The following is a 16506-nucleotide window of genomic DNA, read 5'->3' on the forward strand; positions in this document are numbered from 1 at the left end:
ACATGTCTGGCTTTAAGTACGACCATTTCCGTTAGTGTACTGGATTAAACTGCTGTTCTTCATACTTATTTTTCTAAATTTGTACTATAAAAATGTTTGTCATCAGAAATGAAGGAACATTTGAATACTGGCTTCACTGATAAAAAAAAAAAAAGGGCCAGCCAGTATATTTGTAAATTATAAAATACATTTTTGATATGCAGGACGCAAACTGTTGATGTTAAGGTGTTAAGGAGTTTTGGTTGGTTTTTGGTTGAACCCAAAAGATGCCAGCAAACTGAGCAGAGAACAGAAACACTGAAACAGCCACCAAAACAAGCAACCGCAGCAAACCAAAAAACGTAAACGGAAAAATCAGGTACTTATGCATTAAAATCTAGTCAGCCACAAGTTTAGCCAAACCAACACTCTCCCACTCTCTCATACACTTTGTTGCTGGATATTTGACATACCTAACATTTTTCAATTTTTCATAGTCTTCCTTTCTCTCTCTCGAATTCTCTGCTGCCCTAAAGCAAACACGCTTTAACTTTCAATCTCCATATGTTGCTGGCTCGCCACAAATCTACCAACAATGTTCAATGTTGATCAAAATAAAACAGGTGGTGTGAATGTGTTTGAACACAGTGTACTGCTGGGTTTAAGTGCAGCATCTTATTTTGAAATGGACTGCAGCCGCTGAATTTACTCTATTCCTCACTATTTATGATCGTGTTTATCATCAACTTTGGATGAACTGCAGCGGGGGCCCACACCTCTATTTATAGAGATCACAAAGGATTTGCTAACAAAGCATGGCAGGAGAGGTAAATAGAATATGAAATTACAAACCTGGGTCATTGGGGTAATTTTGTCCCACTTGTTCTTCTGGGGATTATAAACATCCACCTCTGCTGAGTCATCGCTAGGAATAGAGAAACATCCAAGTCAAGTCACTGCCAAAACAGTACATGCTTCAAATGCATTCATGTATTAGTTACAGATATTTGCCTTTTAAATAAAACCAAAAACATTTAACATTCTGTAAGGATTATCTATAAAATACTCATGTGATAAAACATATAGTGGTTACGGGTAGAAAATCGCTGGCTATTTGTGAAAATGATATATTGGGATATACTAGTGAGATTGAGCATGTGGCACCATCTAGTGGACTGAAACGTCAATTAATTTATTTTATGCTAATCCACAAACAGTTAATATTGCCATGCAAAACATTGTGATATTCCACTGAATTGAAGAACATTTAGATAAAAATAACACTACAACAGTTATCATGTAATGTTTAACTACTGTGACAAACCCAGTGATCCAGATGGATCCTGGCAATTAAAGACTTTTCACTTTTTATTCTTCGTCATTATGTATTGTATGTTTTGGGTAACATCTACTGTCCGTCCAGGGAGTGGATCCCTCACCTGTGGTTCTCCCTAAGGTTTCTACCCTTTTTCCCCGTTACAAGGGTTTTTTCCCTGGTAGTTTTTCCTTACCCTGGTCGAAGGTCTAAGGACAGAGGATGTTGCCAACCCTGTGAAGTCCCGTGAGACAAACTATGTTTTGTAAACTGTGGGCTATACAAATAAAGATTGATTAATTGAACTACTCTGTAGAAAATATACTCCTGGAGCTGACATCCGTGTTGTTGCCATTGTGTACAAGTTACCATTTTTCACTTTAGAAATCTGTTTTCTCCTGACCTGATGAAGTAGATGAGGCCGTTGAGTGTCACAGTTTTCGGTGTGAAGGACCATGGAGGCAGCTGTCCACAGTTAACCATAGTCCAGCGGTTGGCGTCTGCGTCGTAGCTCTGGACGGCCATCGTGTCTTCCCCGGCCAGGCAGCCTATCGCATACAAGCGTCCGCCGCACGTGGTGGTGCAGCAGTTGTCCATGGAGTGCAGCATGGCCGGTAAGGCTTCCCAGCAGTCGAGAGTGTGATCGTATCGCTCGGTGCTGTCTGACGCCACCACGTAGAGCTGACCTTTCAGCACGCTGGAGCTGTGGTACTCGCGGGGCTTCAGCATGGGCGACACCTCTGTCCACTCGTTGACGCTGGACTTGTAGCGCCACACGCCATCATACAGGCGAGAGCCATCAGAGCCCCCTGAAGGATGCAAACACAAAGTTAAATAGCATGAACAATATCGAGTGTGAATGTTTGTGGATTTAAAATAAGAAATGTGTGGTTTTCATGGCCTTAAAATACGACTTTTCTTTGTACTAAGAGACATCCTGGGGGGGCCCCCCATGTTTCTACAGCAACCCAAATGGACAAACCAGGCTTTTCACCATTTGAAGAGGAACCACACTGTCTGGTGGGTCACCGTAGTTCTCAAATGCCCTTGGAAAGGGAGCTGTTAGTGGTAGAGTTTGTCACAATCTGCAGGCTTACCATTAGATGTCACACATTCTGAAATACGATACTTCAGTGATAGACATCATGAATTTAATTTAATTTTTCCTTTTTAAATGAGAGAATAAATTAAAATAAAGTAGACACTGAATAATAAGCTACAAATAAATGATGACAACCAACAACACATATTTATAATAATATATTATATGTCAAAACAAAACTCTTAACAACTTAAATGACAAATCCATCAAAGGTCATTTAAATTTAATCTACTAGTCAACATTATGCAATCAAATACTGCTGTTATTTCTGTCATCGCGTCAGTAAGTAATACTGCTAAATTTATGATTCACCATCAGTGTCGAGCAATGTCTGCATGAAGGGCTCAGATCATTTCTCATAGAAGGCACTGGAGTTCTTATACGTTAGCTAAGAATGCCCCTGCTAACAATGACAGTGAGGATGATGGTGATAATGAGCTGACCTGGCAGCACACCATGTCCCTTCTCACTCAGCCTTGAACACAGAGCTTCTGGCCAAAGAGGCTGCAGTTTGTTTATAAGCCCTGACGGATGACCATTTCATAGGACGAAACAGCAGGAGTGGAAATCTACTGACTGGAGCGTTCACAGAGCATTGAATCTAATATACACAGCACAGAAACATGAACACTGTGACTCGACTGTAGGGCTTGGACGTCCACTGTAAGGCCGAGTTCAAAAAATGCATTGGTTTGGAAACGGAAACATATCTAAATGAATTAATAAAACTGAAAGTTTGATCAAATCCTAAACCGAGTCCACTGCAAATGAACAATTCAAAATGAAGAAAGATGTTTTGAGTACCGTTAATGGACTTACCTGTCACATACATATCGTTTCCAAGGGCAGCTATGCTGTATCCTCCTCCAAGGTGGTCGGGGAATTCAGCCAAGTAGCGCCACTGTCCAGTCTGGGGGTTGTAACAGTCCACGGTGACCAGCTCATCACAGTCCTGGTCGCAGCCTCCCACCACCACCAGGATTTCCGCAAGTCCCGTGGACGGCCTTGGCCGCATTCGATGGCAGGGCCTGTCATGGCGGTCGTACTCGCATGACTGGAAGCTACGGGCTTCGTTTACCATCCGGAGGCAGGTCGGCGAAAGATAGACGAGTGGGTCACTCTCCACGTGGGCCAACAGATAGAACCTCCTGACAAAAGGGAGCCGCACCTGCTGGAGGAGCTCCGGCCAGTAGTGCAGTCTCCGCTTGAGATCAGTCTTCACCCAACGCACTGCAATTTGATAAACCGTCTCCTCCTTGTCCACACCAAGCTCGCTGTCCGATATAAACTCAAGCAGACGCTTCCAAGGCAGCCTCTCAAAGTCTGTCGCTTTAGCCAGCTCCATTATATTTTTTAGGACAAAGCGGCGAGCACTGGTTGCCAGCTCTCTGCAGGCATAAGCCTCTGCAAAGTCCTGGATCTCTAAGCAGTTGGAAACATCCAGCCGCTGTTCCAGAAACGCACAGCAAGCGTCTTTGACTGAGGGAAACTGAAACAAATCAGCCGTCTTCAGAAGGAGGTCCACGTTATCCTGAGTGACGGTCACCCGTCCTGTGTAGCAGAAGTCTACCAGCAGACCTAGAAGCTCTGCCGACACCTCATGTAGAACTACACGGTCCATAACGCTCTCCCTCAGTGTTCCTGCAAACATAGCCCGGAAGTAGGTGCTGGCAGCGGCCAACACCGTGCGGTGACAGTGGAACTCGCGACCCTCGGCACACAGAGTCACATCGAAAAATTTACGTTCCGCTCTGAGTTCATGGATTCCCCGCAGCAGGTTAAAGGCGTGGGCCGTGTCAAAAAACGGCAGGGTGGACGGTTGCGTCTGCAAAACCGGCCTCTCCATCTCTTCTCTCCCTGGATGATTGGTTTCCTGCATCGAATTATGTTTTCATCTGAAAGAGAGAAAGACCAGAAACATAAATCCATGTCCTCCAAATACCTTGACAATATATACAAAGAAAAGCAGCAAATTCTCACATTTCAGTACCAGGAAACATTTTTCATGCTCTCTAAAAATGGTCTTAACCATTTAATGATTATCATAACAGATGTTGATTGACGTAATATACTACTGTCAAACACTGATCTACAATGGTAAAGAAAGATCACAATGATTAAACATTCAGAGTTTGACATAAAAAAAAGTTTAAAAACAAACTCAATGCCTGAAAAGCAGATCAGCAGTTACACAGGCAAACATTTAAGCAATATGTCACAGGCCACTGTTCTTTCTCCTACCTGACAAGTCCCTCTAGAAACAAACAGCGACAGCAGCGTACGTACTACAGAATATGAAACAGCAAAACTCGGCAAAACTCTTGTTAGAAGGACCAGATCCTTGCGCCGTGTTTAAGAAAGAGAGCTCGCTTGTGCTCAGGAGCTATAAATACACCAGCAGTGTCCATTTCCCGGGAAGGGGGAGCTTTGGGGAGAACACCTAACGCGTTGTGAGCCGACACTGTGGGTAGAGTTTAAACTCCACCCCACCCCACTGGTATGTCTCTGTGGTCAGTCACTGTGAGTAAAGTGGTCTTTCAGAGAGGAGCTCAGTGAGTCAGGGCCTCCTCACCACCACCATCATCATCATCGTCGTCATCAGCACAAAAGCAAAGTGAAAACGCAGTCATACCATTCTGCAATCAGCTTACCACAACACAGACGCACCAGCGCTGAGCCTCTCTGGTCACAGCAGATGAACGGGAATAACGCCGATGTCATTCCTGTTCATGATGCTCTTGAAATGATGAGACAACCATCACAGAATTAACTGATAACTATCTTAATAACTGCTCTAGGGATATCACAGCATTATCATTCTGTCGGTGAGTCGATCCCTCACTTCGGTTGAAGTTAAAATACGGTTTGATCAACTACTTCCAGATTTTTGTTTTTTATGAATGAATATTTATTTTTCTGTTTTTTTCATGGTTGTATAAATCATCCCAAGAGGTTTACACCACTTAAAGGTACAATATGTAGTATTTATGGGTTTATATAACCCAAAATCCACTTTTTTATACATATTATGTGCTCCTGCATTGTCTAGTCGCTGTATAATAGTTTTAGTTTCATTTTCGTAGTGTTTCAAAAAGTCATGTTAAATAACATGACCACGGACCGCGGTTGCATAGCCACTGTTAGCAGTGAGACGCCGTGTTTCTACCGGAGCCTGTAAGGACAAACGCGAGAGAACAAATCAAGCGTCTCTTTACTTGTAGCGGAAGTCCCGCCTCCACTCTCTCCGCTTCGTCTGCTACGGCCCCGGTAGCTCGCCCTCTCCCTCGCCTCACGAACCTCATCTGCTGACACGGAGAAAGACGACGAGGACGACATTTGACCAGCTGGGGATACCGTAGCGCTCAGGGAAGGGAGGGGGTGAGCAGAGCTGCAGGTCTTTGTTGTAAATTTCAGCCTCTCCTTTAGATGGCACTATAAACTACTTATTTCCCCTTTAATTAATTAATTATTCTAAACATAATATCTATGTATTCTATAACGAGGCCCTTTTTTGGTCTCAATTCTAAAATACAATATTCTGTATATGACACTAAATTCCTGCAAATAATTAATTGCTGCTAAATGCAAAGTATAACTGCTTTTTTAACTGTTTTGGGGAAATAAATATCAGATCACGTATGTACAATCAGCAGAAAAAAGCATATGTACAGTATAAGGCAATAAATAATATCAGTTGACCTGAACTAATGTCAACATTCGTTCCCTCTGATAACTCACAGTTATCTCCTTACAGAGATTTGTATCAAGGTTGTTGTAAAGCCCCGCGGTGCTCTGGCCAAAGGCCTTGGTACACATTCCACGCCACGGTTCAACAATGCAGTGGTCCACACAGCTTTACAAGGGATTAAACTGACCTGTGAAGGACGGACATGGCCTCTCAAACCCAGACCTGCACTCAAAGCCCCCACATCTTTCCTTCCTTACTTGTGTGTACGCGATCATGTATATGTTAAAGGTCCCATATTATGCTAAATCAACTTTTTAATCATTTTAATCCTTATATTTGGGACTCTGGAGGCCCTATCAGTCGCCAAAATGTGAAAAAAGATGACTCGCTCATGTTTTTGTGGTCCTCCTCAGTCTAAGTACAGGAGATAAAACACGCGATGTTGACTTCCGCGCTCCTTGGGACGCCACAAGATTCTAAATTCCTGGAATTGTTGTCTCGCAGAGCTCCGCTTTATCCTTAAAACATGCGAGAGTGCTGGCAAGAGCAACGGTATCTGGAAGTCCACGAAAAGTTATATACTTGGCTCCACAGTGCAGCACAGAGTTCTACACAAACTTTCAGCCTCAGAGGATTTATCTGTCCAGTGGATACATGTTATATATGACGGCAATGTGCCTGCTAGAGCCTGCAAATGATCACTTTTCCAAATGCTTACTGCCGTTAGCTCACAGTAGCCTCTGTGGCTGATGTCATTTCCTGTCCTTTAAGTTTAGTTTTACTTTTTTTTTTTAAAGAGATACTACTAAACAGAGCGTTCTGAACAGGGATTTTTGGCAGAGTGGTTGAACTGCTGTGGTGTTTCATCCTTAGGGTATTTTGACCAAAACATGTCACAGAAATGTTCATTAGGACACCAGGGAACTTGTTGAACTTGGAGAAATAGGGTATAATATGGGACCTTTAAGTATTGGCATTTCTTTACGCAGAATTCAGTTCAGTGATTCACTAGCAGTAGAAATGCTTGAAACTTTCCTATTTTCTTGCACACACCTTGTTATGTTGCAGACACCATCATATTTTGACAAGTAACGTGATGGGAGTCCAAAACAGGCCTACATCAAAATGATCCGACCAGACTGTATGTGTGGTTGCCATGGAGAGCGTGACCAAGAACAAATCCCTCTCCTCCCTGTCCCGAGTTACAAATACTAACAAAGTCTACGCACAAAGAAAGAGTCAATAAAATTTGTTCCTCACCAACGCCAAGTTATAACCGTTTTCTGTTACATAACATTATCACAAACATCAAAATGAATTGGGTTAGGAGCATAATGTACACATAATCCAAAAGGATCACGATATAAAGATGGAAGATAAAAGGTCTGGAGCATACTGTGGTAGTTGAAGTTGAATCACAATGAGAAAAGAGTCTGGCATTTTGAACGCAACCAGCATGAATAAAGTAAACCGTCACACCCCTAATAAGGACAGCTTGAAAGGAGTATTAAGCAGCTCACAATGAGTATGTTTACCAACCAGCTCCAGGAATAGCTGACAAAATGTTATACTCTCAGAAGGGAGAGAGGGACGCTGTGAGGCAGCAGAGGTGTGCAAACAATCCCACCGCTGTGAGTGTGGAAATGTAACGTGTCATCCATACACCTGCACAGATAGACACTTTATAGGTGAAAGTGCCCCGCTTTCATGAAGCACTACAACTGTAGAAGTCTGTCTTCCCCCGGACCTGAACTCATGACCTGCAAATATATACGGGGTAAAACAAATTGAGATGTTGTGCGCTGTTAGTCACAAGACTTTGTCACATTCTGGCTCAAGGATGGTCAGTGTATTTGCTATTCCTTAAAAGGTTGATGATGAGACTGTCTAGGTCTGTGTTTGGGAACCATGTTGGAAACAGTCAACTAATGAACACGGAAACTCTGAGAGTACATCTTTTGTTTTTTTAAACAAATGAAGAAGAAACTTGAAGCCAAATAATCCCCTCACACAGGTGCTGCCATCTTGTGATAGCGACATCATTTGCATAATTTGTTTGATATATAGCAGGTATACAACATTTTCGGGATTTAACTATCCAACTATAAAAGTAAGGCAACATTCTGAAAAATGCACAACACTCAATGGACACAGAAGCAAAACTTAACAAAAACAAAGCATTATTTTATGTCTGTCTTTTTTCATTTAATAAAAAAAAAAAAGGGTGATTTATTCGCCGTTTCATGACTCCCAAGCATTCAGTGATTTATGTCGTACGCTGTGTTAATCTGGGAGCTGCTCTGTGCATGTGAACAGGGTATGAAAAACAGTTAACACAAAGCAGCTGCTTACAACTCTTCTTCTCTAAGGTTTAATGCAACTGCTGCCCCTCGCAAACCTGTAATTTACAAACACTCTTTTGAATTTTTGTCACCTCGGCGTCAACAGAAAAACAGAGACAAGACTCAGTTGGAAACTTTTCAAATGCTAGCAACTAAACAGACAGTTCTAAACATTTCATATGGAAATATTGCTCCTTTTGAAATGTGACATATTATATCCTATTTCTTCAAGTTAACCTAGTTCCCTGGTGTCCTAATGCACATGTCTGTGACATGCTTTGGTCAAAAATACCATAAGGATGAAGCACCACAACAAGTTCAATCACTCTGCCAAAACAGCCCTGTTCAGAACGCTCTGTTTAGTAGCATCTCTTTAGGTCCACCTTAAAAAAAAGTAAAACGAAACTTAAGGGACACGAAATGATAGAGGCTACTGGGAGCTAACAGCAGTTAGCATTTGGAAAAACGATCATTTGCAGGCTCTAGCAGGCACATTGCTGTCATATATAACATGTATCCACTGGACAGATAAATCCTCTGAGGCTGGAAGTTTGTGTAGAACTCTGTGCTGCACTGTGGAGCCAAGAATAGAACTTTTGGCAGACTTCAGATACCATTGCCCATTGACCATTCCCAGTGAGCGCGGAAGTCAACATCGCGTGTTTTATCTCCTGCACTTAGACTGAGGAGGACCACAAAAACTTTAGTCTTTACCGTTTAGACTACTACTTTTCCAAGTGAAGAAGCATCAATAAACAGAATTGTACGGGAAACGTCGTGCAGAGTGAATGTAAGTGTCAACACAGGCTAGTTTTTGAATTAAGCCTCTGGCTTTACGACCACGGATGATTTCAAATACCCAGTTTTGTCTTGTATCAACTACCAATGCATTCCTGTAATTCCTGCTCATGACAGGATTACAGTTGGAACTTTCCATAAACATCAGCGGAGGAACTACGCAGATGCTTCACCCAAATAAGAGTGTTAACACGAAACTAAATACAAGTAAAACTCTTTTGATTGTCTCAGTTATTCTAAGGATTGTTTGGTTTGCAAAGAAATACGAGACAATTAATGCCACGGTTACTCAGGGTCTAAAGAATTATTCCAAAAGGCAGTTTCATTACAAAGCACACTGTCTGACATGGCTCTAATTAACAACAGGAAAAGATGAATAGCACTCTGGCAATTTATCTTTTTATTATGTCTGTGGTGGAAAATCCAAAGACAGAGCTGCAAAAGGAGGAGAATGTGGACCTGGGCATGGCGAGAGAGAGAGAGAGAGGCCAATTTGGAAAAGGAGCCTGAGGTAATGACTTTTATACATATATGGGTTTTTGTCAGTGAAGTAGTATTAGGCCATGGCGTGTTTCTCACAGTAAGACAGAGGACCACAATTTCAGAGCCATGACATAAGAAATCGCTCAATGTCTGGCCCCAAATCATACACAGTAGACTATACCGACCATATCTTATAAGATAATTGCAGGATTGGGCATAATTGTGCAACATGGATACCATAAATGTGGGTACAACATCATGTATGAAGACTGTGTGCAGACGGAGCTGTGTTTTGGAACTTAATAGGAGACAAATGAACGTAGAAGACAAAATGTCATAAACAAAAGTAGATAAATCATAAACCCCGGCAGCTGTTCTTTTAATTTGTGTGTGGAGAAAATTTCAAAAGAGACTGAGGAAGAGGGGAATGTTGCTCAATAAGCCATTTCATGTTGCAATTGTTTAGGTCACAACGAGATGGTCGTCCTACATTTCACACACCGTCAGAGACTTTTTTTTAGCAGGCAGTTGTTGAATTCTTCCTCACGACCCAAGAAATAGCTACCATTGTTTCACAATGGCCGTCTTTTATCTGGGATATATTTTTTTTTTAACAAAGAAACACTCAAAATAGTACAATCATTGTAAATAACAAAAATACTGACCTGTGCACAGAAAGATCATCGTCATATTTAACGGTGAATTATGTAATAAATCAAAAGCAACTGGCCATAAAATCCTCCTTATATGTCACAGAGAATCAGGAACATTGTTCATATAACAAACTGAACTCACCAACAACAACAGTACAGCCAAAATATCTGCATAAAAAAATATATTTTGCAGACTGCAAATCATGTTTATGTTTTGAAATCATGTTTTGGCATGTGGCGCCACCTACCGCCATCTACCAATCATTGCAGTCAGTAGAGTCTCAGCTGCCGAGCAAACACGGGTTGCCAGTTACGTCAGAAAACGAAACCTAAAAGACCTCGGCATTTTGAATTTGAATGTAGTAACCGTTTTTGGCCACATTCTTACATATGGCACCTTTAAAACGCTGGTATTTCAGGATATTTCACCAGCTTCTCATTATTATTTTTATTTGTAAATTACTACCAGATGATGTCTGACAACGTGGTGACTTAGCTAAAAGTGTGATGAAGAAGCAGGGGAAAGAAAAAATACTTTAGCAGAAGTATTTCAAAAATAGTACAGACATTTTTTTTAGTGTGGGTACTTTAATTCCACCAGCGACAAACACTTTGTCATAGTCGTCTTGCAGATCATACCATACATGTCCACAACAGTGAGCCCAGAGAGGCCTCAGTTTTCCAACTGGTCCCGTGCAAAAGCCATAATATTCAAATGTCTTATGCGACGGTCGACACGAAGCCACATATGCACCAGCTCAATCCTTCAAATCGCATGCTATTATTACCACAACACGACAGAATGGAAACTGTTGAGCAACTTTCACGTCGCTAATTAACTCCCGCCACGCTTTATGCGATCTCATACCAAATGTCTGTCTGTGTCGTTTCGTTTATCGACACGTTTAATACCATACAAACAACATTAAACGCGTTAAAACGATGTATCTGCAGCATACACACGATTTCAAAACCCCGCATCGCCTGTAAACATCTAATTAGCGTCACGTTCACGCGACGCTCGTTTCCTACGGGACATAACGCCACTGTCGCTTCTGTCATTCGAACCAGACAAAATAACGCCACTCAAAACCCGAGACAACTCGGGAGGACTTACCGGCGTTCGCCTGCACCTGGTGTTAACGCTTTAAACGAGCTTAGAGCGACCACAACGTGCGAAAAGGACGAGATACGAAAGTTTGACGCCGCGGGCTCCGAGATCCTCTCTCTGCGCCACGATACCGTAAACAGAAATACACGATGCGTTCAGGGACGGTCGGAAATGTGACAACCCGGAGAAACTCAGACGCATTTGATGACCCTGGGCCCGAAGGCAGTATCATTCTGTGATTTTAACACTGACAGAAGACTGATTCATATTTTCTTTACTGTAGTTGTTTATTACAGTTATTTGTAATTTCAAACCGTGTTTATTTGCATCACTATGGAAGCCTGTTTTGGCCACATGGCAAAAAGAGAATGCATAGCGAAGACATAATTATGAGACACAAAATCATTATTATCAGACAGTCATCAAGTCATAATTTTGAGATATAATGTAATTATTATGACACAGCAGCTAATTATTATGACTTAGTATCTCATCATTATGACTTAATATCTATTTATTATGACTTAGTATCTCATTATATGCCTCATTATTATGACCTAGTATCTCATTATTATGACTTAGTATCTCATCATTATGACTTAATATCTCATTATTATGACTTAGTATCTCATTATTATGCCTCATTATTATGACCTAGTATCTCATTATTATGACTTAGTAATAGTATGACTTAGTATCTCATTATTATGACTAAGTATCTCATTATTATGACTTAGTATCTCATTGTTATGACCTAATATTCATCATTATGACTTAGTATCTCATTATTATGACTTATTATGACTTAGTACCTCATCATTATGACTTCATATCTCATTATTATGCCTTAATATCTAATTATTATGACTTAGTATCTCATTATTATGCCTTAGTATCTCATTATAATGCCTTAGTATCTTATTATGACTTAGTATCTCATTATTATGACAGTATCTCATTATAATGCCTTAGTATCTTATTATTATGACTTAGTATCTCATTATTATGACTTATAATGCCTTAGTATCTTATTATTATGACTTAATATCTCATATTATGCCTTAGTATCTCATTATATAGCCTTAGTATCTTATTATTATGACTTAGTATCTCATAATGATGAAATACCTTCTCATAATTACGACTAATATATTAATAGATATACAAATATATATATATATTTTTCATGTGACTTCCATACTTCCATATATATATATAAGTATATATATAAGTCTGTGTATACATATAAATGAGCCAGTTATACAAATTAAAAATACTTCCCTGCATGTAACACTTTTACAAAATAATACGTAGTGTTTGAGTGGAATAACCTTAAAATAACTTTAGTTAGATAAAATAAACTATGTGAATTATTAAGGTGGGGAAAGTCTATAAAACTAGAGATGTAGGTCGACAGTTGTGTAGAATAGCTACGAAATAGAGTGGAATAACACTTTAAAACTGTGTTCTGGTCATCCTCTTCGTTAGATGGCGCTGTCGCAAAAAAGGAGCGTTATTTAAAAAAGGGAGGGTCCACTGTGCTCGGTTCTTTTTTCCCTCAGCTCGTCACCGGGAGGAGCTACGCACTGCAGTAAAGGAGCCGCAGATACAGCACATTCACCTGCACCTTTATTTAGACTTGTCAATTTACATCACATAATACCGACAAGCGAAAATGGTGAGTATAAAATCATATTAAATGTCTAATATATTCTTCATCCGTCGTTTTAATGTTAAATTCGTAGTCAACGTGAATGGTGGAGAGAGAAAAAAAGAGATTTTTTTTTTCTGTTCTAAATTGATTTATATTGGATTGCACCACTACTTGAAATTCATAACCAATGCACAATAACACACAATTACAAATATAATGGGGGCTGCAGAGCATGTCCTTTTAAATAGTAGTCGAATATATTTATACATTACCTGCAGTTAATCCTTTCCTCCCACACGACTCTCCTAAATCAGATTAAATCAAACGTTTTACCACTGGTTTGTCGCCATTTCTGCCGCCATTTTGTCGATTTTCTGAGCCTTTATACATAATCTAAGACAAATAAGATGCAGCACAGTGTTGTGTTTAAGATCAAATTGAAATTATACATGTATTTTTTTTCTTTATGTGTCTCATTAATCTAAGCCAAGCATACTATTTATGTCTAGGATATATAAAGAAAAAGAAAGAAAACAAAAGAAAATGGGATGGGACATAATCTCAGTGAAGAATTGAAATGCGTCTTTTTAAGCAGACAGCACAAAGGAACACGTCTGACCTAGATAATCCTCTCTCTGCAGTAATTCTATGTGCTGAAGGAGACAATTCCTGGTTGTTGTCTTTGGTTTGGATTTGTATTCATCATTTTAATTATGAATGGTGTGGAATTCTTGTTTCTCATGCCAGAAATGCACCTTAATCCAAATGTTATTTCTCTTCACCCCAGCGTGAGTGCATCTCCATCCACGTTGGTCAGGCCGGTGTCCAGATCGGCAATGCCTGCTGGGAGCTTTACTGCCTGGAACACGGGATCCAGCCTGACGGACAGATGCCCAGTGACAAGACTCTTGGAGGAGGAGACGACTCCTTCAACACCTTCTTCAGTGAGACTGGAGCCGGAAAGCACGTCCCCAGAGCTGTTTTTGTCGACCTGGAGCCCACTGTCATCGGTGCGCGTCATAGCTTTTCTCTCATAACATTAACATAGGCACAGTTATGAATGTGTAATATTTAAATAATACGAAATAATAATATAACAGCTAATATTCTTCTTTAGATGAGGTGCGCACTGGGACATACCGTCAACTGTTCCACCCTGAGCAGCTGATCACTGGGAAGGAAGATGCTGCCAACAACTACGCCCGTGGACACTACACTATTGGCAAGGAGATCATTGACATCGTGCTGGACAGGATCCGCAAACTGGTGGGTAATTTAGTGGTGGACCGAGTTTCAAAATTTTTATAACGAAAGGTCAAAGTATTATACATTGTACTCTTGTTTCACATATTTTAATCCCTGTCTCCCTCTCTGTCCTCAGTCTGACCAGTGCACTGGTCTGCAGGGCTTCCTGGTTTTCCACAGCTTTGGCGGCGGCACCGGCTCTGGCTTCACCTCACTGCTGATGGAGCGTCTGTCTGTCGATTATGGCAAGAAGTCCAAGCTGGAGTTCTCCATCTACCCAGCTCCCCAGGTGTCCACTGCTGTGGTGGAGCCCTACAACGCCATCCTGACCACCCACACCACCCTGGAGCACTCCGACTGTGCTTTCATGGTGGATAATGAGGCCATCTATGATATCTGCCGCAGGAACCTCGACATCGATCGTCCCTCCTACACCAACCTGAACAGGCTGATCAGTCAGATTGTGTCCTCCATCACCGCCTCCCTCCGTTTCGACGGTGCTCTCAATGTTGATCTGACCGAGTTCCAGACCAACTTGGTGCCATATCCCCGTATCCACTTCCCTCTGGCCACCTACGCCCCTGTCATCTCTGCTGAGAAGGCGTACCACGAGCAGCTCTCAGTGTCCGAGATCACAAACGCCTGCTTCGAACCGGCCAATCAGATGGTGAAATGTGACCCTCGCCACGGCAAGTACATGGCCTGCTGCCTGCTGTATCGTGGTGACGTGGTGCCCAAAGATGTCAATGCCGCCATCGCCACCATCAAGACCAAGCGCTCCATCCAGTTCGTGGACTGGTGTCCCACTGGTTTCAAGGTCGGCATCAACTACCAGCCGCCCACTGTGGTTCCTGGTGGAGACCTGGCCAAGGTCCAGAGAGCTGTGTGCATGCTGAGCAACACCACTGCTATCGCTGAAGCCTGGGCGCGGCTCGACCACAAGTTTGACCTGATGTACGCCAAGCGCGCCTTTGTTCACTGGTATGTAGGTGAGGGTATGGAGGAGGGAGAGTTCTCTGAGGCCAGAGAGGACATGGCAGCGCTGGAGAAAGATTATGAGGAGGTGGGAGTCGACTCCATTGAGGGTGAGGGAGAGGAGGAAGGAGAGGAGTTTTAAAGGAAACGCAAGGGAGAGAGTTTAAATTCCATAAATGATAAATTGATAACTGGTATTTGACTTTTGCCAGTTCGATCATGTTTAGAGCAAAGTCTTTTAAATGCCTGTTTGGCTCTGATCTCAATAAAGTTCGCTGCAAAATGAATATGTCTGTTATCTATTATTTATTTATTATTTTTTGCAGATGCTGACATGAGCTATTAGTTGCAAGTGGTAACGCCATGATCCTGAAACAATGAAATCCCTCGGCTTTGGACAAGTTTAGAATAGAGAGTTCCAACAACAGGTACTGATGTACATTCAAAGACCCTTATCTCCTTCTGCCTGCTCATTATTCCTCTCTGAGATATGAGCTACAAATGAGCACACACACCAGCATTTCATCTCCATGGACTGAATTTTAAGCAGTTTATTGAACTGAAAATTGTGATCGCTTTGGTGGCTTATTGTCTGTCAATATTCTGCTGGTTAAAAGGGACTAAAAAATTATGGATAAATCATTTTTTCCATGCAAAACTATGAAAAGCCATTACTGTGGTTTGTAAGTAATCCACACTGACATTAGAGGTCTACTTTTGCACACAAGATACCAACCTACCAAGAAGATACTCATTTAAAAAAAAAAAGGAAAAGAAAAGTATTACTGAAAACTATAAACAATGGCTTCTTCATATTCTAGATGTCATTATTCAAAATATGCTTACACAGGAGTGGTACTATATGCGTCTGCCTGTTCAGTGGTTGTCTTCTGCATCTTCTTGTGGTTATAAAGGGGGAGTTACTGTTGCTTTTCTATAATCTTGAACCAGTCTGGCCGATCTCCTCTGACCTGTGACCTCAACAAGGCGTTTACGCCCAGAGTCCTGCAGCTCGCTGTGTAGCAGTGCCAAAAGGTATTACTTGCCCGAGACAAAGAGGATTGGATTTACTGTTTAATACTGAACAAACTAATTAGATCACCAAATCAATAGCAAACGTTATTACCACCCCAGACGCCCAGGACACTCCTTCTAGTATTG

The 16506-nt window shown here is 41.4% G+C and overlaps 2 protein-coding genes across 3 annotated transcripts in view; one reads left to right on the plus strand and one right to left on the minus strand.

Moving 5' to 3' along the window:
• The window catches only part of klhl21 (kelch-like family member 21), a 14485-nt gene extending 2882 nt beyond the window's left edge, over positions 1–11603 (minus strand). Inside the window, exons 1-4 of one of the 2 annotated variants that reach the window (XM_083895712.1) lie at positions 11478–11603; positions 3216–4291; positions 1698–2103; positions 832–904 (exon numbers count right to left, since the gene is read on the minus strand). In XM_083895712.1, coding sequence (XP_083751838.1) covers positions 832–904; positions 1698–2103; positions 3216–4275 — 1539 coding nt within the window. In that variant the 5' untranslated portion in view covers positions 4276–4291; positions 11478–11603. Of the gene's footprint in view, positions 1–831; positions 905–1697; positions 2104–3215; positions 4292–4637; positions 4746–11477 lie in introns of those variants that run through there. The other variant, XM_083895711.1, reaches the window with a different exon arrangement.
• A 1478-nt stretch (positions 11604–13081) lies between these two features.
• Positions 13082–15487, plus strand: LOC310931661 (tubulin alpha chain-like; the record flags this gene model as incomplete). The annotated part of the gene is made up of 4 exons (XM_083894884.1): positions 13082–13149; positions 13913–14135; positions 14243–14391; positions 14507–15487. The coding sequence occupies exons 1-4, from the start codon at positions 13147–13149 to the stop codon at positions 15485–15487; spliced, it is 1356 nt and encodes a 451-aa protein (XP_083751010.1). The 5' UTR covers positions 13082–13146.
• Positions 15488–16506: the final 1019 nt, after the last annotated feature.

This window comes from Microchirus variegatus (genome assembly GCF_963457635.1).
Source record: "Microchirus variegatus genome assembly, chromosome: 9".
Taxonomy (NCBI): Eukaryota; Metazoa; Chordata; class Actinopteri; order Pleuronectiformes; family Soleidae; genus Microchirus; species Microchirus variegatus.